At 43.4% G+C, this 23,415-nt stretch overlaps 2 protein-coding genes across 3 annotated transcripts; one reads left to right on the top strand and one right to left on the bottom strand.

The window, feature by feature from the left end:
- Positions 1-3,146: 3,146 nt before the first annotated feature.
- Positions 3,147-5,412, top strand: LOC118090253 (mas-related G-protein coupled receptor member H-like). The gene has a single exon (XM_060278217.1). The coding sequence runs from the start codon at positions 3,411-3,413 to the stop codon at positions 4,395-4,397; it is 987 nt and encodes a 328-aa protein (XP_060134200.1). The 5' UTR covers positions 3,147-3,410; the 3' UTR covers positions 4,398-5,412.
- Positions 5,413-5,947: 535 nt separating this feature from the next.
- LOC118090317 (mas-related G-protein coupled receptor member D-like) lies at positions 5,948-13,136 on the bottom strand. Of its 2 annotated transcripts, none has more exons than XM_035125922.2 (2): positions 12,919-13,136; positions 5,948-11,077 (listed from the first exon to the last, which is right to left on the bottom strand). In XM_035125922.2, exon 2 carries the CDS (start codon positions 11,052-11,054, stop codon positions 10,038-10,040), a length of 1,017 nt encoding a protein of 338 aa, XP_034981813.1. In that variant the 5' UTR covers positions 11,055-11,077; positions 12,919-13,136; the 3' UTR covers positions 5,948-10,037. The 2 variants fall into 2 exon arrangements, with proteins under 2 accessions (XP_034981813.1, XP_060133568.1); XM_060277585.1 differs by having other exon boundaries at positions 12,891-12,935.
- Between the last annotated feature and the right edge of the window lie 10,279 nt (positions 13,137-23,415).

Raw genomic sequence — 23,415 nt, 5'->3', positions numbered from 1 at the left:
CCTCCAAAGGATGTTACAAAAATACAAAGATGCCTTTTAACAAGCTCAATTGGTGTTGCATTGGAGTAGGGAAAATCAGCTACATGGCCTGTTCTCATGTCACTGGAACCAGCAGAAGCGGGGATAATTGTCACAGTTTTCTCATGCAATACGATCCCAAACACATTTCACAGGAAATAAGTTTCACTGAGTTTGGTGAGATTCCTTTATGAGTGTGCTTAGAATTGCAGGCTATAGTTAAGTCCAGTGGAGAGTTTTGTACTCTAACCTGAAGAATCAGTTCATGTGAGAAATTGGTGATGATTGCTGTGTTCACCTTTTTATTGGGAAAAGCACACATTAAAGTTCAAATCACAGACCCAGAACATGCCAACCTCATCTCATTTCTGCCAAGGACCTCATAATTGTCTCTGGCCAGGTAAATAATTTACATGACTCCACATTAGCTTAAGAGGTATCAATTGGATGAGAGGAGGCACTGTACAAGCTATCAGCGCCCTAAACATTCCTTTCATCTGTCAGACTCCAACTCTTCAGTCAGTTCAGTCCTTTACTGACAGGTCCAGAGCATTAAGGCAATTTCACTATATACAGACTTCCCCTAGATCCCTAGTAGAAGGTACAGGCTTCAAATACAAAGCAAGTACAATTCACAGCAGACATACAGCACAGAATTCAGTATTAATTTGCCAGAGCTTCCTCGCATCAAAGCAAGCAGGCAATGTACAGCCCCCTCTTAAAAGACCCAAGAATGACCACATCCTTGGCCAGTTACCAGCTCCCAGTGGCCTACTTGGCTGGTTGCCAGGTCAGTGTCCTTCAAACACTAATCACAAGACTTGCAGGTGAAATATAAGGGAAGCATGTGCACCAGGTGGGCAGGGTATATTATTATTATTATTATTATTATTATTATTATTATTATTATTATTATTACAATTAAAGGAACCTCAACACCATCCTCTGATCAGCTTTCTGACTGTAAGAGAGAAAAGAGGCATGCTCACTGAATCAAAACACAAAAAGACCATATCAAGTACTTGCCATCAACTGTCATAAGTATTATCTTGAATAGAGTAAGCTACACATGTGTTCACTGATTAGTTTATCACATGCCTACCACAAACGGACAGAGTCACCAGATATCATTGTCTAATCATTGCCTCTCGCTTACTCAGTCATTAGGTAGAATTTGTAACTGTATTTGACTGGGCTCCGCCACCATTTTTGCAACATCCAGCTGGTTCCGTTTACTAGCACCTGTTTCATCCTTGAACACCCTTCCGAGCACATCCTCCAAGGGCTCCCTGGATTGTCTCTCCCAACCAAGTAATATATTATTGGGTCAATGATGCTGTTGAATGGCAAATATAATGAAGAAGAGGAGAGCAGTCAATAAATTTGTGTGCACCCTGGTGGCTGATGTCTGTGAGATACAGATGAAGGGGGTCGGCATGGAGCCAAACATAAAGGGAGGGGGGAAAGCCCAGAAAGTTCACAATGCTAGTGATCATTGGACCCTGATGAAATACAGTGGTACCTTGACTTAGGAGGACAATCCGTTCCACAGCGCTCTTCCAGGGCCATCTCTAGGCCCGGGTCCGGTGGCGCAGGGCGCCAGGGCGCCAGGCCACCAGGGGCACCGCTGCGCCCGCTGAGAGGCACGGCGGAGGCTGCCCCAGACGCAGCAGCAGCGGCCCCAGGCACGCCTCTCAGCTGTCCAGCGGCTTCAGGCCACTCTCTGGAGGCACGCATGCCTGGGGCCGCCTCCGCCGCGCGCAGGAGCATCACAACAGGGGCAGGCAGCGTCCCCTGGCCCAGGGCCGGCCCTACAGCCAGGCTGGGTTGCGCAGGGTTCCAGCCCTCCAGGTGGCAGCTGCGCTGCACCTGCCCACCCGCCGCGCTGGAAAACGGGGCGGGGCGGGGGAGCCGGAGGGATCCATCGCGCCAGGGCACCAGGTATGCTTAAGACGGCCCTGTGCTCTTTGCAAGTCGAGGTTTTCGGATGCCGAAGTGCCCGTTCTGTGCATGCACAAAGCGCGATTTTGCACTTCTGCACATGCGCGGACCGCGCACACCGCTTCTGCCCTGTATAAGCAAACAGAAGGAGGTAAATTACTGACCTCTTTAGTGATGATGATCTTATTGATGATTTTTGAGAGTACTCGGTGCCAAAAAAAGGGGAGTGAAACAAGCACAAAAGGGAAGAAGTTTAAGTCAACTACAGGCAAGTTCTGCAAATTAGATGATTAGGGGAGTACTTATCTTTCTGCAGATGCACCAAGCACATGTTCAGAAACCAGATGGCAATTCCAGTCTTCACCAATCCAAACAGAGGCGGATTTAGGGAAGCACAACCAGTTTGCCAGCACTGGGCACCACTCCAAGAGGGCCCTGCAAGGAGCCCTGCAAGAATGACTTGGAACAGAAGATGAGAGGCGGAAGGAGCGAAAAAAATAGGCATTGCACAGGGCGCTGCTGAAATTTTAAACCCCAAAGTCCACTACTGCTCCAAACATGCAAATAAAAATGCTGATGCTGTAGACGATCAGTAAATAACCACAAGCATTGTCATAGCACCATGTTCTCCATTGTTTCCGTATGGGGAAAGTGGCTTCTCAACATCACGGTCTTCACAAAATTGCTGGTGTTTCATTACAATTTGTAATTCATTACAATAATACCTGAAGGGCTTTTCAGGACTGGTCCTGAGACATTTTGCCTCTAGAGGCTATCCCCAGACACATCTGAATTGGCATCTAAGAACATTGCACCCTTGCTTTAGAATCTACTCCATTTCTTTGTTTAAGGCAACTTTTCCCAACCTGGTGCTCTCCAGATGTTTTGAACTACCCACTCCTACCCACTCCCACCCAGCACAACATGGTGGGACTTGTAGTCCAAAAGATCTGGATGACATCAGACTGGAGGAGGCTTGTTTAAAGTCATGCCATCTCAGAACTTGTGTACAATTTATCTTCCTCTCCGGACTCTGATAATTCCAGCCTGATAAACTGTTAGAACAGTTGGCCGAGATACCATCATAGAGGAAGGGGCAAAGAAGACTGTGTAATCAGAGTTAATTCTTATATGCATTTGGAGTCTTGTGCCTCTTATATGAACCTCTTCTTTATTTTGCCCAAAACCTTTTCCTGCATTGCAGGGGGTTGGACTGAATGGTTCTTAGGGCCCCTTAACAAACTCGACAATTCTCTGTTTCTGTACTTCTTGAAGCTGTAGCAGGTGAGTATTGTTAATCTCTTTCCTGTGCTACCTATAGCAAATTAGTTAGAAGCTTTCCATATTGGAATTGTATAGGCACTCACTTTTAGTGATTATCCCTTCTGATCCTCATCTCTTCTGCTTGCAGACATAGTGCAGGGGACGGGAAAGAAGGAAGAGATTTCATTATGGCTGAGCTGAGCACAACAGCATCGCTTGGTTTAACCATTGATGGGGTTTCTGGAGACTACAGCCCTTCAGCATTCCCAGAGGAAGATGCTGAATTTGAATTTTCTTCCTTCATATATTACCTGCTTCTCTTTGGCTGTCTTTTCATCGTTACCCTTATAGTATCCATATGTGGCCTGGTGGGGAATGCAATCGTCATCTGCTTTCTCTGCTTCATCATGAAGAAGAATCCCATCACCACCTATGTCTTGAACTTAGCTGTAGCCGATTCTTGTGTCCTTGTAACTTTAGCACTTGCAATTTCAGATAGCATTTGGGATGTAGGAGGAATTTCCACTGACCTGGGTTTTGGGCTGTTTATTTCCACACATGCCACTAGCTTATATCTACTGACAGCCATCAGTGTCGAGAAATGTCTCTCTGTTGTCTTCCCAATCTGGTATCGATGCCACCGTCTAGAACACCTGTCTGAAATTGTTTGTGCATTAATATGGGCAATGTCCATTCTGGTCTTTGGAATCTATCACTTTTTCATTTCAGCTGAATATGAAGACTCTCACATAATGATTTGGGTCGTTCATATGATCAACTCTGTATTTTGCCCACTTCTTGTAGTCATCTGTACTGTGATCCTTTTCATCAAGGTCTGCTGCAGTTTACATCGACGCCAACGAGGAAAGTTCTACACAGCACTCTTGTTTGCACTTCTTTTCTTCCTCATTTTTGGTGTTCCACTCAGTGTCATGATAACCGTTCAATATTTTATTGTTGATTTTAATCCAATAATGTTATTTTTTGGAGGAGTGTGTGCTATTATCAACAGCAGTGTTAATCCATTCATTTACTTCTTAATTGGAAGGAAAAAGACACATCGATCCAGAGAACCCTTGAAGGTGGTGCTGGAAAGAGTTTTTAGTGACAAAGCTGATTGCAGAGAAGATCAGAGTCCTCCAACCATGATAAATTCAATGATGATGACTTCTTAAACCTCTCCTTGTAAACTAAGATGCCAGGATGGCATTAGAGATGACCAACAACATAGGTTTATTCTGGGGGGGAAAGTCTGTAGATTCATGTTTTTCTGCTTCTTTTCTGCATCTTTTAATCATGGGTGTTTATCTTTTAATGTTTGCTTCTTTGGTTTTTATACTTGTCATTTGCTTAGGAGCTAATTTGAGCATCAGATGGCATACAAATTAATAAAGAATAACAAATCATTCCAAAGTGGGGATACCAAGGGCTCCAAAACTTCAAAGGAATAAGCAGAATTCTTTTCAACTCCATCACTTTGGAAGCTCTGCACACCCTTGGTGTGAAAGTGTGAATTTAACACACCTGGTCATGAAGTGTGAAGCCTGATCTGCTGTAAAAGCCATCTGGTCCCCCAGCAGAGCCTCCTGCATCTCCAATCTAACCTGGTTCCACCCATAGCTGCCAAGTTATCCCTTTTTTAAAGGGATTTTCCCTTATGCTGAATAGGCTTCCTCGCGAGAAAAGGGAAAACTTGGCAGCTATGGTTCCACCACAAAAAGTATTGTTACAGGTTTGTGGGGGAGCAAGGTATCCCCAGACCCTGTGTGTCAGATATATTCCTGGATGTGTTCTGGGAAGAGGAAGGAGAACAATGGTGAGAACTCCATGAGTTGCAGGCTGCAACCTAGAAACTGGCAAGTATAGCTGACTGCTCAAGCTGAGAGGAGCAGCAAGAGACATTCTAGGGGAGGGAGGTTCTGCACTCCCTCCATCTAAACTCAGGTGTAAATATGTGTAAATAAGCCATACTTCTTAATGACTCTGCAGACTCCACTAATTAAATGTGTGTCCTGAGCTCCCACAACTGCTGCCCACCTTTGGCAAGATTCGCAACAACAGGAGTAGATATGTTCTATGCTTACAATAACATTTTATTATCTTGTTAATTATGCTGTTTTAAATGTGCATTTTATATTTGGCTTCTTCTAGTAATGTTTTCTTTTGAAATGTTTAAGATAATATTTTAGTTTCCTGGTAACTATTTTGCTTTGAATGTATATTTAACTTTCTTCAGTATTGTTTTATTCTGGATTTGATGCTCTAATGTGTTTTAAACCACATGGAGGTTTTTTTCCTTTAAAATATACAGAGGCATAGCAATGAAATGAATAAGAACAATAATAGAAATTGCTGAATTGTAGTCTCAGCTTGGTGATCGTGGCCAACATAAAGTAAGCACCTTGGTAGCCACTCGGAGAATTGCCTTGGTTTCCTCTCTGTTGTCATGTATCCTGTCTTTCATTTTCCTTCCTCCTGTTTTCCTAAAGTAGGCCACTGTTTATCTTACTAAATATATAATAATAATAATACCTTTATTGTCAATGTACTACAACCTGTGTACACTGAAATTAACCGAGCCTCCCTTCCCTGCACACACACACTCAATCTCATTGCACTCTGTGTGCTTGTCGCACAACACACCAACCCCAAAAGTCAGTTGCACTATATTATTTTCCATTCAGCGGCCTAACAGCCCATGGATAGAAACTGTTTTTTAGCCTGTTGGTATGACTGATTATACTCCTATATCTCCTGCCGAGGGTAGAAGATTAAAGAGGTGCTGGCCGGGGTGTGAATCATCCCTGAGAATTTTTCTCGCTCTCCTAAGGCAACAATCCCTTGCGATGTCATCTGGCAGGCTCAGGGGACAGCCCATGATATCATGTGCTGTGTTCACCACCCTCGGTAAAGACTTTTTTTTTCTGTCTGTGGCTGTCAAGCCAACGTACCACACTGTGATACAATATGAGAGGACACTTTCTATTGTGGACCGGTAGAAGGAGGTAATCAATTGTTGTTTAACATTGTTCTTTCGCAAGACCCTGAGGACATGGAGTCTCTGTTGGGTCTTCCTAACCACCTGAGTTATATTGTTTTTCCAAGTGAGGTCTTCACTAAGGTAAACTCCCAGGAATTTAAAGGAAGAGACTCTCTACACACACACACACACACACACACACATACACACACACACACACACACGGATATATAACAGGGCGAGTTCCCCTCTCTTCCTCCGGAAAGTCCCACACCATCTCCTTTGTCTTGCTAATATTTAGGTGCAAGTTATTCTCTAGGTACTATGTAGATACATTTTGAACCCCCCCCCCTGCAAAGGCAGGAGGCTATAAATAAAATTATTACTGGTGGTGGTGGTGGTGGTGTTAAACCTCTACCTAAACAATCTTTTAAAAATTGCACTTCCAAAGTCACAAACACTGGACATGAGAGCTAAACATCACTCTTTCCTGCACACATGGGGACATTTTCAAAGAGAAAGAAGCTGTTGGAACAGAGAAAACAATCAATATCGGCTAACTTTAATCTTTAGTTTCATTACGTATTTATTGACATTGTCAAAAGGCTTAAAAGCTGCTAGCCATGAATGGAGTGATGCAGCTCTGGGATCATAAAAAGCAACATGATATTCAGTAGTACACCAAAGAAAACAAAAGGCAAACCTTTTACATCCAATAATAAGCCAATGCTATAACAGGCAAATCAGTGGCAAGGGGGCTCATGGTTGTTGGCTCGCATGGACAGGAGCAGAAGAAACTGTGGATCTGGCTGTGGTACATACATTATCAGGTCAGTCCTCCTCCAAGTCTCTGGTCTTTCAAATTTCACTGGCGCCCTCTGCAAGGCAAAAAATTGGTGCCCTGCACCTTTGCCCTTCCATTCAGTACATGCACTATGTCAGAGTTGTGATGCCTTCTGATGACCCCAGTGCAGTGGAAACAGTCACATTGCTCTAAATCCAACTCCTCCAACCTCCTTGGCCACCTGCTTCCCACTTTAGAAGACAAGATGCAAGTTCATAGCAAGGCAGAGCAGCTGCATACGCTATTGTTATTCTTCTGAATAGCCTTATTAATTCATTGCCTTATTCAAGGCTGCAAGGTGACTATAGAGCATAGCTGCCAAGTTTTCCCTTTTCTCGCGAGGAAGCCTATTCAGCATAAGGGAAAATCCCTTTAAAAAAGGGATAACTTGGCAGCTATGCTATAGAAAATCCTATATAATAAAGTGCAAGTGTCTCTGCGTCCAGATTCCCTGGTCCCGTTTTCCGCGCTACTGAGCATGTGCCCCAGGGACACAGGGATTGGACGCAGAGACTGCACGCACGCACGCGCGCACACACACACACACACTCCCCACCCCACCCCTCTGCCCTGCACTGGCTCAATAAGCAGTTAAAACAGAGGCCACCAGGTGGAAGGCAGGAGCAGGCAGCAAGGCCCCTAAGCAGGGCAGGCCCTTTCTCAACGTGCCCAAGGGCCTGAGCAGGAAGCCGGGACGACCAAAAAATTGAGGCCCCGGCTTCTCCTCACTAACAGGCCCGAAATTGAGGCCCAAACAGCGCAAGCAACCGGGAGACCCCCACTGGGCCGGAACGGCCAGGAAAGGCGCGGTGAGGCCACCGAATGCTCAGTGCCAACCGCGGGACCCTCAGAAAGCGCCGGGGCAGGGGCAAGCCCCCCGGACGGCAAAGCTCCCTCCCGGATGCAGCAGGCGACTGAAAAACAGCCGCAGAGGCCAACAAAAGTAGCGGGAGTCACCCCCACACCCCCCAAAACTGGGCGTACACCCCGGAGCAGCCGCCCGGGCTGTCCAGGAGCCAGAATTCGGCCACTGGGCCCTGGCAGCAGCAGCGCTATTGACGGGGGGAAATTAGGAACCAAACGGCAGGCACAAAAAGCGCGCGAAAACAGGGTGGGGAGGGATCCGCACTCCAAACACAAGCGTTGGAGGGGGTAAAGGAAGAAATACCCCCACACACACCCCAGCCGAGCCCAGGCTATAAAGGTAAAAAAAGGGGGGGGACTTTGGCTTGGGGTTTGGGAACGGGGGGCGAGAAAATTAGGGATAAATTAAGGATCAAAGGGAGGGGGGAGGAACAATCAATTAGACAAGGAATAAAAGCCCCCTACGCGCCGCTGCCACCGAAAAAGGCCGAATGTTCTAGCCCCGTTTATTAAACGGGCTGAATGGCACTAGTTGCAAATAAAGCGGGAGGGATTCAGCTAGCAAGCCCCACCAGCAGAAGCCCAGAGCAAGTATTCCTCTTGTGCAACTCCACCACCACCCCTATGTGCTCACCAAAATTGACCTGCAGGGGGTGGGATAAACCTTGCAATACGAAGTGCGGCAGAAGAGGGTGATCATTCTGTCTAGCAAGCAAAGGTGATTAATTAGACAGAATGGATGCCTTAGTACTTCACTGAATTCCTCCCAATCGAACATTTCAAAGAACCCATGGCAGTGCCTAAAACAGTGTCAGGGATTAGTCCGAGGAGGAATGGTGGAGACAACCCCCCCCCCCCGGCACTTACCAGAGAAGAGGGAGACAGTATAGATTTACAACAGTGGTTTGCATAAGGTCACAGTTCAGAGGCTGCAGAGGGTAGAAGCTGGGAAATATTGGGAGAGGAGCAGGAGGAAGAAGAAGCACCAGAGGAGAGAGAACTGACAGACTCAGTGTCTTTGGAAAGCATGCCAGACCCTCCTCCCCCCTATCCCAGGTCCTGGCGAGCATTGAGAGCAGTAGAACAGAAAGCTCAAAGGCAGAAAGCACAGATTGGACGGTGCAAGGATGACGTATGGCAGGAGAGATGGAGGGGGTGGGACTTTACACGGAGCAATGCCATTATCTAAGAGAGGTGGCATTGCTATGCCTTCTACTGTGAAGCTTGAATAAAAGACTTGGTAAGAACTCTTCTTTTTTATCTGCTTATTGGCTGCCACCCTGGGAGGGATCGGATTCCCTGAAGCCTGACAAACAGATAGGCAGTAAAAAAAAACCCAGCAAACTCCCCTATGAGGAAAGGTTACAGCATCTGGGGCAAAAGAAAATATTTCTTCACACAGATAAAACAATTCACACAGTGCATAGTTAAACTATTATTACTATATATTAAATTTGTATGCTGCCCTATACCCACAGGTCTTAGGGCGGTTCACAAGATACAATCACAATATAAAAACACAAAATATATAATATAAACAAAAGCAGCCCAATAACAGATTCCCCCCAACACATTTTAAAAGGGTATTGGATGTGAATCACTCAAAGGCCTGGTTAAACAGGAGCGTTTTGCCTGAAGGGGCCAGGCTAATCTTCCTGGGGAAAGCATTCCACAAATGGGGAACCACTGCAGAAAAGGCCCATTCTCATGTTGCCGCCCTTGAGACCTTTTTGTGGAGGAGGCACATGAAGGAGGGCCTCAGATGAGGATCTCAGGGTCCAGGTAGGTTCACATGGAGAGAGGCCATACTTGAGGCATTGAGGTCCTGAGCAGTTTACTATGGGACTATGCTCCCACAAGAGGCAGTGATCATCATCAACATGGCTGACTTTACTCCACACACGGAGGTACCCTGAGGTTTCTGACGGCAACGGACTGTGCTGCAGCAACTTTATCAATACTGAGCTGGAGAGAGGTGGCAGTTAAACCAGTATGGCAAGAGAAGAGCACTCCTTTGAGTTAATGAAGCTGTGGCTTTTCGTTATGCCTATTGATTACATCTGGTATCTTCATTCCTGGGTAAGTCCAGGATCAAAGCATTTCCATTCAAGAACAACGCTGGCTTAGTCAGTTGATGGCTTGGCTTGAACACGTTACTGTACTTAGTATCTCTGCATCAGTCAACACGTTCTCTTGCAGAGGATAGTATTCATCCTGGAAGACCCTCCTGAAAATGACCTTCAGGGGTTCTGTAGAGGACCATTTGCCCTGTTTCCCCACCAAGTAATAAAGCACTGGCTTAATGCTGCTATTGACAGAGTGGAGGAGCTGAGAAAGTGCAATAAGAGTTTGTGAATGCTTAGGGGAGGATAGCAGAAATGTGATGCTCCATGGGCCATGGCAGAGGAGGAAAAACAGGAGGGAGAGAAGAATGGCAGTAGTCAGGCTTCCTGGCAGTCGGCGCTGAGAGTTGCAACACATTTTGGCAAGCAGGAGCAAAGTGAAGACAGCTAAAATTGGAGGCAAGACCCATATGACCACAATGAACATGCTCCTGACAACTGGGTATAATATCATATTAGAGACCAGGTAAAATGAAATTTCCATTCCGCAGAACATGACACACAGGATCCAGACTAGTATGGATAGCCCAGACGAAAGGGATTGTGGCCGCCGATGTTGGTAGCAGCTTGGAAAAGAGGCAGAGAGGCATCTTTCTATGCTGATGATTGTATGGAAACAGAGACTGGCAGTATAGCAAAATTGGCATAAGTGTAACAGGGGTATTGCAGAAATGTGGGCAGGGAGCTGTAATCCACAGAGGTCATCAGCAAACAAAAGGATAAGGGACAGAGACAAAAACAAGAGCAGGCCAAAGTCAGCTGCGGTCAAATTCAGGATGTAGGTGGTGAAAGGATTTCTCTTAATATGGAAATCAAGGAGCCACAAAACATATCCATTCCCAAACAACCCAAATATGCAGATAAGGATGGCAATGGGTTTAGTATAATAACCCAATTCAGAAAATGCATATCTGTAGATTTCTTCTTCGGAGCATTTTGCACGGAGTTGCTCTCCGTACACTTGATATGTGTTGTCAGTGTCCATGGTGAAAATGTTGCTGTCCCACTCACTGCTGCTCATAATACTCCACACTGTTTTTTGTTCTGTTGGAGAGAGGACGACAGAGGGGAATTAGTCACTCTGGTTGAGCTGGACTACAGAAGTATTTGAACATTTCATCTCAACACTTTTACTATTTTGTAAGGCGAGGCAACCGAAAGCTAGCAAGAACGGGTGACATTAGAAGCTCCAGACATGGCTTTGCATGAGAATTCAAAAACAAAAAACTAAATAATCAGCAAAGTTTTGAAATCAGTGATTAAAATGAACAAAGTTTTGAAATCAGTGGTTAAAATCAGTGAAGTTTTGAAAGTTTCAGTCTGCCATCTTGATTCATAATGACATCCAGTTGTATTAAAACATAGACAAACCCTGCCCCTTGATCTCAGGAACTATCATGCAAAATAAGAATGCAATATCTCAATAGGTGCCCAAGTACAGAGTTTAACAAACAATCATCCAAAAATTTTCAGCTGAATTCCAGCATTACAATTACTATTATAGTAACTGTTTAAAAGGACTTTATCAGAGATTTTATATAGAAACTGGAGAAATATCCATTTGGATTACTAGAAAGATATTAGAAGAGTCATATTGTGCTGTCTGAGTAACTAAAAGTTAAAGGCTGGACTCGAGAGAGAAATTTGGGCAAAATTACAGCCTACAGAGGTGACCAAACTGTTATGTTAAACAATTTGAATAATTGTTGTTACAGATAATTGTCAGATAGGGAGGCAGGAGTTCTTCTTTTTAATCATTTTTTCTAGTCTTTTCTATTCTTTTAGTTATTTTAATCTGTTCTTTATCTTGCTCTTTTTTTTATTTAATTGTGTTTTGTAAGGGTCGTGGGTATTTTATTTTATTTTTTATTTTTGTTGTTATTATTCTTTTTTGATATACTCTTTTATTATCTTTTTATAAATGAATTTGGGTTTTAATGCTCAAAACGTTATAAACCTTCCCATAAAATTGTTTTAAAGATTACTGTTATTATGCATCCAGGGGACTGATACTTAAAAGCAACACTTACATTCTTAAAATATGGGGGTTGGGAGGTTAAGGCAGAAGGATGACAAGAATGAATGGAAGCAGAAGCTGAATTAGCCCACAGAGGAAGTGGTGGGAGAGGAACTGCTTTCATCACAATCAGACATCTAACAAATCTTGGAGCCCCGTTGTGGTTAGCTGGAAGCCACTAAAAACTTTTACAATTTTGAATACTACTTTTAAAATGAAAAGGAGTGAGTGTGGGGGAGAGAAATGTCTTGACCTGGCCATGAAAAATATTGCGAACAGTACCAAAAAAACTTCTCCATGCTCCCAACAGTGGCAGCCTCCTTTGGATCAGACTCTGTCCAGTGGAAGGGATTTGGTTTATTCCCGTCCCTTCAAAGAGACACCTTCCTGCATTAGAGGTTGAAAGCAGAGGCTGGATAGCCAGCTATCAGCAATGCTGCCATGGTGCGACCGCAGCCTCACCAGAGGGCTGGGCTAAATGAGTTTCCAGGCTCCTTCTCATTTCACAATTCCGTGTTCACAGAGGGCAACTCCGGATCCAAGCCGGAGTGACTTGACCCCCACCTAAATGAAAGGCATAGCCTGGATTTATGTTGGGGGAGCAAGCTTTATGTGAGGGGGCGCAGTTAAGTGCCCCCCCTGGCTACACCCATGGTTACCGGTGCCCTCTGGGGTGCCTGGGCAAGGAGAGATTGCGAAACCAGAGAAGGAGCCCCCAGGAGCATCACAGATCCCCACCAAAACCTGGAACTTTTAAAGGAGGACAAAGCGAGGAGATGGGAACACAAAACTCTTTTTTAAAATAAATAAAATTGAAAAACCAGGAAAATCAAAACTTACAGATATAAAAGTTACAGATATAACTTACAGATCCTTTCTTTGTCCAGTTCCTGCTGGGGAATCCAAAGCTTCCAGCAAAACGCGCGATCTGGCTGGCTGGTAACAATCTTTCCTTCCTCCTTCAGTGGGGGGGGGATGTTTTCTGCCTGATTGCTTTCCTGTTATTCACACACCCTTCTGATTCTCGCTCTCTTGCTCTCCTTAGCGGCTCTTTCTCGACTGGCGTCTCTCCAGCAGCTCTTTTCCCTCCTCCTCCACCCCTTGTAGCCAGATCCGCCCTCTTCCCACGCACCCCACTCCCTCCCAGACACCACACATTCCTGAGAATCTCCGGATGTTCATTCAGCCTAGGGAATCTCCAGTCCCGAGCAAGTACTGCTGTTTCTGAAGAAGAGAGGGCACGAACTGCTTTCCCCTGGCTCACGCTGCTGACTGATCTGAGAGCACATGTGTACACAGTGTGCATGGTGAGCCTGGGAGGGAACTACACAGGCTGCATTTTTTTTTAAAAGATGCTTGAATGCTACTCTCACTTAAAGAGGAAGCTGCAATTTGCAGAAGGAGCTGGTTATCTGTGGCGCTGAAGTGCCAGAAACAGGCCACAGAGACTTTGCAAAGTGATCCAGCAGTCTTTCTGGTGAAGATTTCGATCCCCTGTGCACCAGAAACTTTGCATGGCGGAAGATTTAACTCTTTGTGGACCCACAGCTTACAAACAAAAAGAGGATTTTCTGTTTCTTCCAGCTGGCAGAGGATATAGAATCATAGTATTGTAGATCTGGAAAGAACCCAATGTCATCTAGTCCAACCCCTTGCAATGCAGGGATCTCAACTGACAGTTACCATCTAACCTCTGCTTCAAAACCTCTATTGAAGGAGAGTCCACCACGTCCTAAGGGAGTCTCTTCCATTGTCAAACTACTGTCAGAAAATTCTTCCTGGTGTTTAGTTAGACTCTCCTTTCTTCAAACTTTTTTTTTACTTTCTGCACTTCATGAGGAGTCTAGATGCATCTTGGTTGGAGGGGTGTTCCACAGCCTAACCATGGCCACTGAAAAATAAGAAGAGTCTGACAGCTGGATCAGACCAAATGCCTACCTGTCCCAACATCCTGTTCCTTCCCGTGGCCAATCAGATGCCTTTAAGAAGCCCACAAACAGGGCATGAGCACAATAGTACATTCATCCTGTTATTCCCCTGTTGGTGATCCTTTTTGGTAGACACGTGTTTCACACATATTCTAGGAGTCTCATGAATCATGACCTTTAGATAGTGGTAGCAGCATGTCTTGGCAGGCTTATCCAGGAAGTGCTCTCTACTTCAGCAAGCAGTGATCCAGAGAAGTAGGAACTGAAAGAGAACCCCGAAAGGAGCTTCTGCCTCAAGCAGAGACCTGGAGGTAGTGAATAAAAAGCAGGGGACGGCAACAACGTCAGACCCTGAGTTCCATCCACGGCTAAGTGATTTGCAACATGGTTGGCACTGAGCAAACAGAACAAGTTGTATGTGAAGCTTGGAGTCTACCTTCCTGGACAAAAGCTTCAAAGCAAATTCAAAAATTGACTGGTTACAGGAAGGTGTTGTTCCTGGATAGCCTTGCCTCTCCCGTACCTAGCATAGCTCTGCACTTATTGGCAGGATGAGTTTGATCTTAACTTGTCCTATTGGCATAGCTGCCAAGTCTCCTGCTGAAAAATGCGGGATCAGCAGCGACGCGGCACCAGAAGTCGCTTCTACGCATGTCTGGACATGCATAGAAGCGACTTCTGGTGCCGGCACTGCCCGATTTCCGGTGCCCAGACACGGGCAGAGCAGCACCCGAAATGGAGCCTCCCTGGCAGGTAGGGAATCCGGGGGATTTTTTTCTATTCGCGATAACAGCGGGAAACGGATTAAAATCTGAGGGTTTCCCGTGAAAAATGGGAGACTTGGCAGCTATGCTTGGTGTGGTGGGAGTCATGAGATATTTGGCACGTGAGCTATGGGGGGCTTGAAATGCAAAGGTCCTTGTTTTCTTCTAAAAGAATGGTTCCATGGAATGGTGGAGGGGGGAGGCAGAGATGATTGTAAGGTTAAGGAATAAATTAGCTGCTGGGCTGCTTGTTACTGGCCCCACCCAATAAATGTCATTAGGGCCATTGGCACAGATCAGGCTCCCTCACTGATCCCTCACTGCCGCTCACAAATACTATTGCTATTTTTAAAAATTGTGATTGCCACCAGAGAGACCCTCACAAAACTCTGCCTGCTGTTTCTTTCTCTTGCTTTGGAGCCAGATCCAAATACATCATGTTAGCTTCGTGTTGTTTTTTTGTTTGTTTTGTAGGCTGCTGCTTCTGCCAGGGGTGAATAAGTTATTTCATGCATTTGAATAAAGGAAGCTGGGAGAGTTCTTGCGGTTCTAAAGAGAGGAAGTGTGAACTCTTGCAAAATGTGTGCCCTCCACATAGCCACAGAGGAAAGCAAAGAGTACAAATGATAAATAATTAGGTCTCTGAGAAAGCATAAAAGGAAGAATGTGAGCTGGGAAGGGAAAGTGAGTGTGCTGTTTGGAGCTAGACCAAGGACTGCAATACACTTGCATGGAAGTACTGAGCAATCATCATGGAATAGGATTATAATTACAGGTAGGTAGCCTTGTTGGTCTGCCGTAGTTGAAACAAAATTTAAAAAATTCCTTCCAGTAGCATCTTAGAGACCAACTAAGTTTGTTATTTGTATGAGCTTTCGTGTGCATGCACACTTCTTCAGATACTTCTTCTGATCAGCAAGCCCTAGGCTCAGTGGTTTAAACCACAGCACCACCAGGGTCCCTTAACCGGCAAGCCCTAAGCTTAGTGGTTGAGACCACAGCCCCACCCGCATCCCACTCCAACAGGATAGAAAGTGGCAAAATGTCTCCCTTTTGCAAATTGTTTGGTTTTGGTTCTCGACTCAGTCATGATTTGCAAGGAGATCTACTCATTTGTGCCTTTCCTCTGCAGCCTACACAAAACCATTTTTTGACTAGCTGTTCAAGAAGCCCTTGGCCACATCCTCCCTTTTCATGTAATCTGTGCAGCAGACCAGCCACACATAAACCAGGTTGTAATGCTGTGAAAGCTGCAGATTTCCATTGCTAAGCTGATGGCCTCTCGATTGTGAATTCAACAGCTAGGGCACTATAAACAGTATTGGTGGGTTGGGTCCAATAGTGCTGTGCTAAATAGATGAATGAACTTCTTTGATTTAATACTGCAAACCAAAAAATAAATTCTTCAATAAATTCACCATTATGTTGGAAAAGCTGTAGAGAATGAGATTCCTATTTTCATGTTTGGTGGGGGTGCACCCTGGTCCACCCTGATGCATGGCTTTTAGGGGAAAAACTTTTATCTGACCTCCAAAATCACTAAACTATCTATCAGGCACTTGCCTTACTATCACTAGATTTGACCACAAATTCCACCCTTAAATCAAAAGAATTAATTTCCTTCCTGTTAACAGTAGCTAGACTAGTTATTGCCCAGTGATGGAAGGAAAACTCTAATATACCAATAGAGGCTTGAGTTAATAATATCTGGAACATTGCTCTATCAGAATACCTCTCATGCCATTGTCAAATAGTCATAGGCAAAAAGAAGCACACCTAAAGAGCTGAATTTTCAAGTTGCCTAAATGGCTGTGCTTTCCCTCATAAATAACCTGCAAGGTATTACCCAAAAGAGTGCAATTTTTCACAGGAAGCAATTTCTTTTACACTAGGAACATTGTCAAAGCATCTAGGATAATGGAACATTACCTTAATAGGCTGGTAGGAAGTTTCATCGCGATATTATGACCATGTGCCACCCTCACTGAAATGAGAGGAAACATTTCAGCGATATTCTCTACCTAGAATGGGAAGTTTCTTCTGAACTCTAGAAAGAGGTTGTGAATAAGATTCTGACATTCTGAAGGGTGAGATCTCACACCTGCCTCAGCCCTGCTGATGGGCTTTTGAATTGGAAGAAAGTAGGGCATTCCATGCATTAATTGTTTTATGGGTTCTCTCTTTGACTCAAATGGTTGTCTTGTGCGTGTCTTGTGTCTCTTCAGTCGCACTTCTTCTGAAAAGCAAGCTTTCCTGTAAAGCAGACATCCAGATGTCTGCACAGCCAATAGGAGCTGCGGTCCAAAAACACCAGATTGTGGAAGGTTGCTGTAAAGTCTGTGACACTAAATACTGATATTAACAAACACCACTTTAACCATTTATGTTGGTGAAATCAAATTTAAATTCTAGACAGGTAATTGTTATTTATGTTCTACATGTTTTTAAGAGGTTAATGTTCTCAGATGTTTTAAATGATGCTGGCTGTTTTGCCATAATAAAAACAAACAGATGTTTTAAATCAGGGGTCAGCAAACTTTTTCAGCAGGGGGCCGGTCCACTGTCCCTCAGACCTTGTGGGGGGCCGGACTATATTTTGAAGATATATATGAATGAATTCCTATGCCCCACAAATAACCCAGAGATGCATTTTAAATAAAAGGACACTTCTACTCATGTAAAAACACCAGGCAGGTCCCACAAATAACCCAGAGATGCATTTTAAATAAAAGGACACATTCTACTCATGTAAAAACATGCAGATTCCCAGACCGTCCACGGGCCGGATTTAGAAGGTGATTGGGCCACATCCGGCCCCCGGGCCTTAGTTTGGGGCCCCTGTTTTAAATGTTTATGTTTATCTGTTTAAATGTGTGATTTACTTAGATATGTGCACGTTCAAAAATGTTGTGTTGAAAATGCAAAAGAGTGCACTCTTTTAAACAGAACTAAGCTGAACCTGTACAAGGTATTTTGTTTTGTTCTGTTTTCGTTCACTTCTATTATTCCCAAAACCAGCCCCAAATTTTGAGCTCTACCCCCTGCCATGGTGTAATGGATAGACGCTATGATATGCACAAAGTTAGTAGGATAATAAAATAGAAATTATTATTGTGTTAAGGAACAAGAGCTTCCTGAGCCCTTGTGTGTTCTTTGGTCCTACCTGTGGGAGAAATTAGATTCATAGAATCATAGTGTTGCAGAGTTGGAAGAGACCACAAAGGTCATCTGGTTCAACCCCCTACAATGGATGAATCTTTTGCCCAATGTGGGACAAACCCATGACCCTAAGATTACGAGTCTCATGCTCTACCTACAGAGCCCATCCTCATTTCTTCATTCAGTTTGCAATTATAGGTGAAACTTCCTGATTCTCACTTTACAGATCAATATGTGAGATGAAACACAGCCATTTCCCATTCTTACTCATCTGAATTTTCCACTACAGTCCTCCAGCCAAGTAATGTGTACAAAGATGCAGATATGAGAGCAAAACTTCATTGTATAAGGGAAAATTGATTTGCAAAAATTTGTATATTAGGGGGGAAATGCATGAAAAGACATGCCAGATAGTCTCATCTTTTTTTGTATGCAATTTTATTAAGTTTTCTGTTTTACATTTTAAAATACTCATTTTTGGTCCTTAAGCTATCAATGCCTTCCCATCTTCTCTTTCCATGGTTCATTTTACATATCGTAAATCCATGCATATTTTACAAAAAACTATACTATTCAGTATTCCATTATTGCACCCATCAAAACTTGTTTCAACTGTTGAATCTTAATGCTGCCAGCGTTGTCAGCTGTACACAGTTATTTCCCATATACTGTATTCAGTAAACGTTTCCCAATCTTCTTTAAATGTATGTTCTTCTTGCTCTCTCATTCTATATGTTAAGTCTGCAAGTTGGGCATGTTCCGCCAGCTTAAGTTGCCATTCTTCTTTTGTTGGAACCTCGCAGCTGGGGAGTATGTCACACTTGTGTGCCCGTAGCTCTTACCATCACATCATAATTTATCTTACTCTGTCCTTCTTCTGGCCTGCCATTTTGTGAGTTTCAACCTCACAAAATCCTCACAAACTTCCTGACCCTGTTCTTTTTCTCACACTGAGCAGATGAATGGGCAGATCAGTTGGCTCAGGCAGAGTGAGCACTTTAAGCAAAGTTCAGAACCATGGACAGCATCCATCAGTTCCCACTGCTTTAAGGCCTCTTCCCATGTTGTAGGTATGGAGGGATATTTTCCCCAGTTTAGAGCTGAAACTATCTCAAGTCTTGCTAACATTAGGTGGGCACACTCAATATAATCTCATGGATGCCCGTGAAAAACTTTTTTTTTTATGTCAGCAAGTCTATCCAGACAAATAAATTACTATTTGCTTTTTTTTTCTTGCTGATTTTATCCATTTCTTTAGTTCACAACAAACAGTTAAAGGCAAAAGGTTGCAGTTAAGGGAAAGTGTTTAAAAGGTTTAAACAACAATTAAAGCCATCGGTAAATTAAAAAAAGAGATTAAAACTGAGATTAAGAAGGCAGCAGCCAAGAAAAAGTGAAGAGGCTTCCCCCGTGATGAATCAAAAGCTTTGAGGAAAGGGATTGAAAATAAAACTACTAACAGCATGATGCTGCTATACAATTTTACAGTGCAACCATATTTGGAATAGTGTGTACATTTCTGGTTGTTTCACCTCAAAACGGAGAGCTGGGAAAAGTTTGGGAAAGGTTGAACAAATGAGGGGGAAAGTCAGTAAGAGGGAACAGGATAGAACTGCATAATTATGCATTGCATAGATAAAGTCAATAGGAAGTTATTGTTGTTTTTACTTGTAATAGTAGAATTCAGGGCCACCTGATGAAAATGAATTTTGGAAAATTTAGGATAGAGAAAATAAAATATTGCCTCTGAATGTCTTTGAATACCAATTGCTGGTAACTGCATGGGAACAGAGCAATGTGGCACGCAGTTCCTGCTTGCATGCTTCCCAGAAGCAGACAGCTTCTAGATGGACCTTTGGTCTGAATCAGCAGACAAACGCTTCTTATGTACTAGAAATAATGAATATAGAGGAGAACTGTTGTGGAAACTGGGAAAGAAAGACATTTAGAGCCAGGACCCAGAACGTGTCTCTCTTTCACTGATTTTATTCATGACACTCATGAGCCATCTGCTGGCAAGCTGGACTAATAGCACTTTGAAAAGGGAATTTCAATCCCCCCCCCCCGGTTGTTCTCTAGCAACATTTGCTAATGGCTAGAAACACACACAATTCAGGCAAAGCTACCTCTTCTTCTTGCAAGTGCATATCGTGAAGTCAAGCTCAATTGACCAATTTCGCAGGAATGCTGTGTGTATGGAAGTGGAGGGAGAGAATACCTGTTCAGGAAAATATAATTTTTAGCACCCTTACATCCAGCACCCAAGGTCAATGTATGTAATCACATTTCTGATATTTCATTCTAACCATTTGCAGAGTGGAAGCCATATTTATGTGTTGTAGCTGAAACAACAAAGGTTCTTGTGGGCTCTTTAACACAACCACATTTATTGTGGCATGTAAGGTTTCACAGACTGTACAAGTCAGACAAGGTGCAGTCCCAAAAAGTGTATGCCATCCTAAATGTATCAAGCTCTAAAGTGTCACTCTTAGAATGCATTTGGATGTGGCTATTATTGTGTTAGTCTTCCTAATTAGAAGGCTAGTGCTTCTAACATTCCTTTTGCATTGCATTACCTGCTGCATTAAAGAATTTCCCGTTTTGGATATGTCCAAGCAGGTGGGTGCGATATTACACAACAGCAGATGTCATCAGACATGTCACCACCCTTTATGAGCATGTGTACTTCTGTTTCCCCATGACTGGCCCAAGAAAATTTGTGGGGGAAACTGTATGCTAGAATAAGCCCATATTTCATCACAATGGTGTGGTTTGTGAACATGGAGCAAAAATGTACAGCACAAAATTCCTGCAATTTTTCAGGTTAATTTGTTGTTGTTTAGTCGTTTAGTCGTGTCCGACTCTTCGTGACCCCATGGACCACAGCACGCCAGGCACTCCTGTCTTGCACTGCCTCCCGCAGTTTGGTCAAACTCATGTTAATAGGGTTGCAAATTTGTTTTATTTTTCTGGAAGCTGTTATCAAAGAATTGTGTGCTAAACCTCCTCTAGATTCTGCTAGTTATCCAAAAGTGGCTTTTATGTCCTGTTAAAGATCTTATAAAACACAGAAATTATCAGGTAAGGAAACATTAGGGAAATGAAGAGATGTGCTGTCTGAATGCAGTCTTAGTTATTTCTAGACTTTATACCCAAGACTCCAATGAAACTTGTGAATGAGACAGATTCTTATTCCTCAGCCTATAAATCCTCATCATATAAATAAAAGCTGTTAAAGAGTAACTTTGGTGGTCGTCATTGTATATCTGAATCCAAAATAATTTACTGCCTTTGACAGCCAAAATCTTGGGCAGAACAGGTTGCCAATTTTTTGAGGACAGTGGACACATTTGGAGTTCTGAGCAAGTGACATGGATGCCACCCTCTTCTGTCAACATTCTCCACTCCCCGAAGAGAGACAGGAAAAGGCAAACTGCACAACACTTCCCCAAGGCAACTGGGTAAAAGTTGGATCCAGCAGAATTAATCTGAGAAGCACTTAGAGTTGAAAGAGGAAGTGGGAAAGAGTTTCACTCTCCAAGCTTCCTTCGTCAGCTCCACATACTTTTCAAGGAGAGAAAAAGATGTCCACACTAACTATGGAAAAGCAGCTGACAATAAAATGATGCTGGTTGTGGTCCCATGTGCATACCCAATGGAATTACCCAAAGCATTTACACACAGGAGGATTGGGTAGGAAAGCTTTCCTTGGACAACACCGTTTTGACGCAGTTGTGTGGGGCTTGCAAGTTTGAATGCTTCCCTTGATATAAAAAGTTTGAATGTCAAGCAGAAGTATTCAGCCTTGTTCTCTTCCTGACATCATGGTTTTTCTGTACAGAGGAGGTGTCCCCCCCCCCCCAATTCTTTCCATGAAGAGAATATTCAGACATATACTCTCACCACCTGCAACCTCGGTTCCTGGGCAGTTTAATTATTTGAGTTGCTTAAAGTACAAAATGACACCAGCTAAGACCCTGTCCTTGAATCCACTGTTCTAAAGAGTAGTTTGCCTTGAAAAAAAAGCATTATTCTATCTATCAGCCAGCAAAATGAGTAATGGATATCAGCTGGCCCTTTTTCTAACCTGCAAAGCATTGCTTACTGTTGCTTCGTGCTATTTTTAGCTGCCCTTTCATTGAAGTTGCAGAGGAATTCGGTCTGGATTTACAGTTCCTAGTTGAAAACTGTGATTCTTTTTGCTTGCACAGGAAAGCATCTCTTTAACCAATGCATCTGAGCTAGGGACGTACAAATATGTTTCCCTTTACTTCCATTTTATTTGGGCATATGTTTGTCCGTGATTCTATTCTTTTGTTTCCTATGTTAATCTCTTTCTGTGTATGTATTCACATGCACACATTTCCCCACAGGCATCATTAAACTGTTCTTCTCATGGAAATTATCATTCAGAACTTCGCAATTTTGTGTATCATTTTACATGCATATGGGATAGATGATGTTCTGGCTTCTCTTTAACCCGTTCAATCAATATTCCTATGCTTTCCCCAGAAGCAGAGGAGCCCTAACACTTGTGACTTAGCTGTGTTGCAAGACAGCAGAGAACTGTGATGGGTGGAGGGTCTGAGATGTTTCACCCATTCCATGTTCCAAATCCATGCACACACCAGCATCCTACCCATGGCTCACAAGGGCACACACACATTTGAAACTCAATGAAGGGATATGTCACTACTCCTAAAACTGATTTTCATTTTAAATGCATAAGTACATTAGAAACTGGCTTATACCAACTCAGACCATTTGCTCATCTAGCTCAGTATTGACTACACTGACTTGCAGTGGTTCTCCAGTGTTTCATGCAAGGGTCCCTCTCAGCCCTACCTAGAAATGCCAGGGTTTGAACCTGGGACGTTCTACATGCAATGAATTTGCTCTGCCACTGAGCTACAGCCTTGTCTTCAAATACAGTCTGATTCCCCCCTTTTAACCTTTCTTCTTCTTTTTACATTTCAGATTCACAACAAAAAATCCAGGAGGTCCCCTTGACTTCATCACTTCACTTTAGGTGTTCAGTTCTCCTATTAATATTCCTACCACAGAGGTAAATTTCCTATTTAGATCCCTTATCTAGTCATTCCCCCTGACCACACCCAAATACTAACCACATGATTCTTCTGTAGGTATCCCGTTGTTATGGTTTGGGTCTTGTGATACTCCTATAGGTGAGCTTAGTGGTCACTCAACTCAAATAGTATTCCTCTAAGTCAACTTCTAGCATGGCTGCATCACACAACCATTTAAATAAGCAAGAAGAAAGTTTTGAAGGACACCAAGACACATAGAAGAGTCCATAGAACAGTGGACAACTGATATTTATTGCACAACATAGTTCTCCTATAAAACTGTGAAGCTGTTAACCATTAAGTAAAATGGCTATGGAGAAGTGTAATGTTGATGATCTTCAGGAAGTTGTAATTTTAACACTGTTCATTTTCAAGGATTAGGACTGAATGGATTGGGGTTGAGCTAAAGTGGAAATAAGATCCAGAT

Source organism: Zootoca vivipara, chromosome 8 (genome assembly GCF_963506605.1).
Source record: "Zootoca vivipara chromosome 8, rZooViv1.1, whole genome shotgun sequence".
NCBI classification, from domain to species: Eukaryota; Metazoa; Chordata; class Lepidosauria; order Squamata; family Lacertidae; genus Zootoca; species Zootoca vivipara.
Note: the sequence above shows the minus strand (reverse complement) of the source record. Positions and strands in the feature narration are given on the sequence as shown.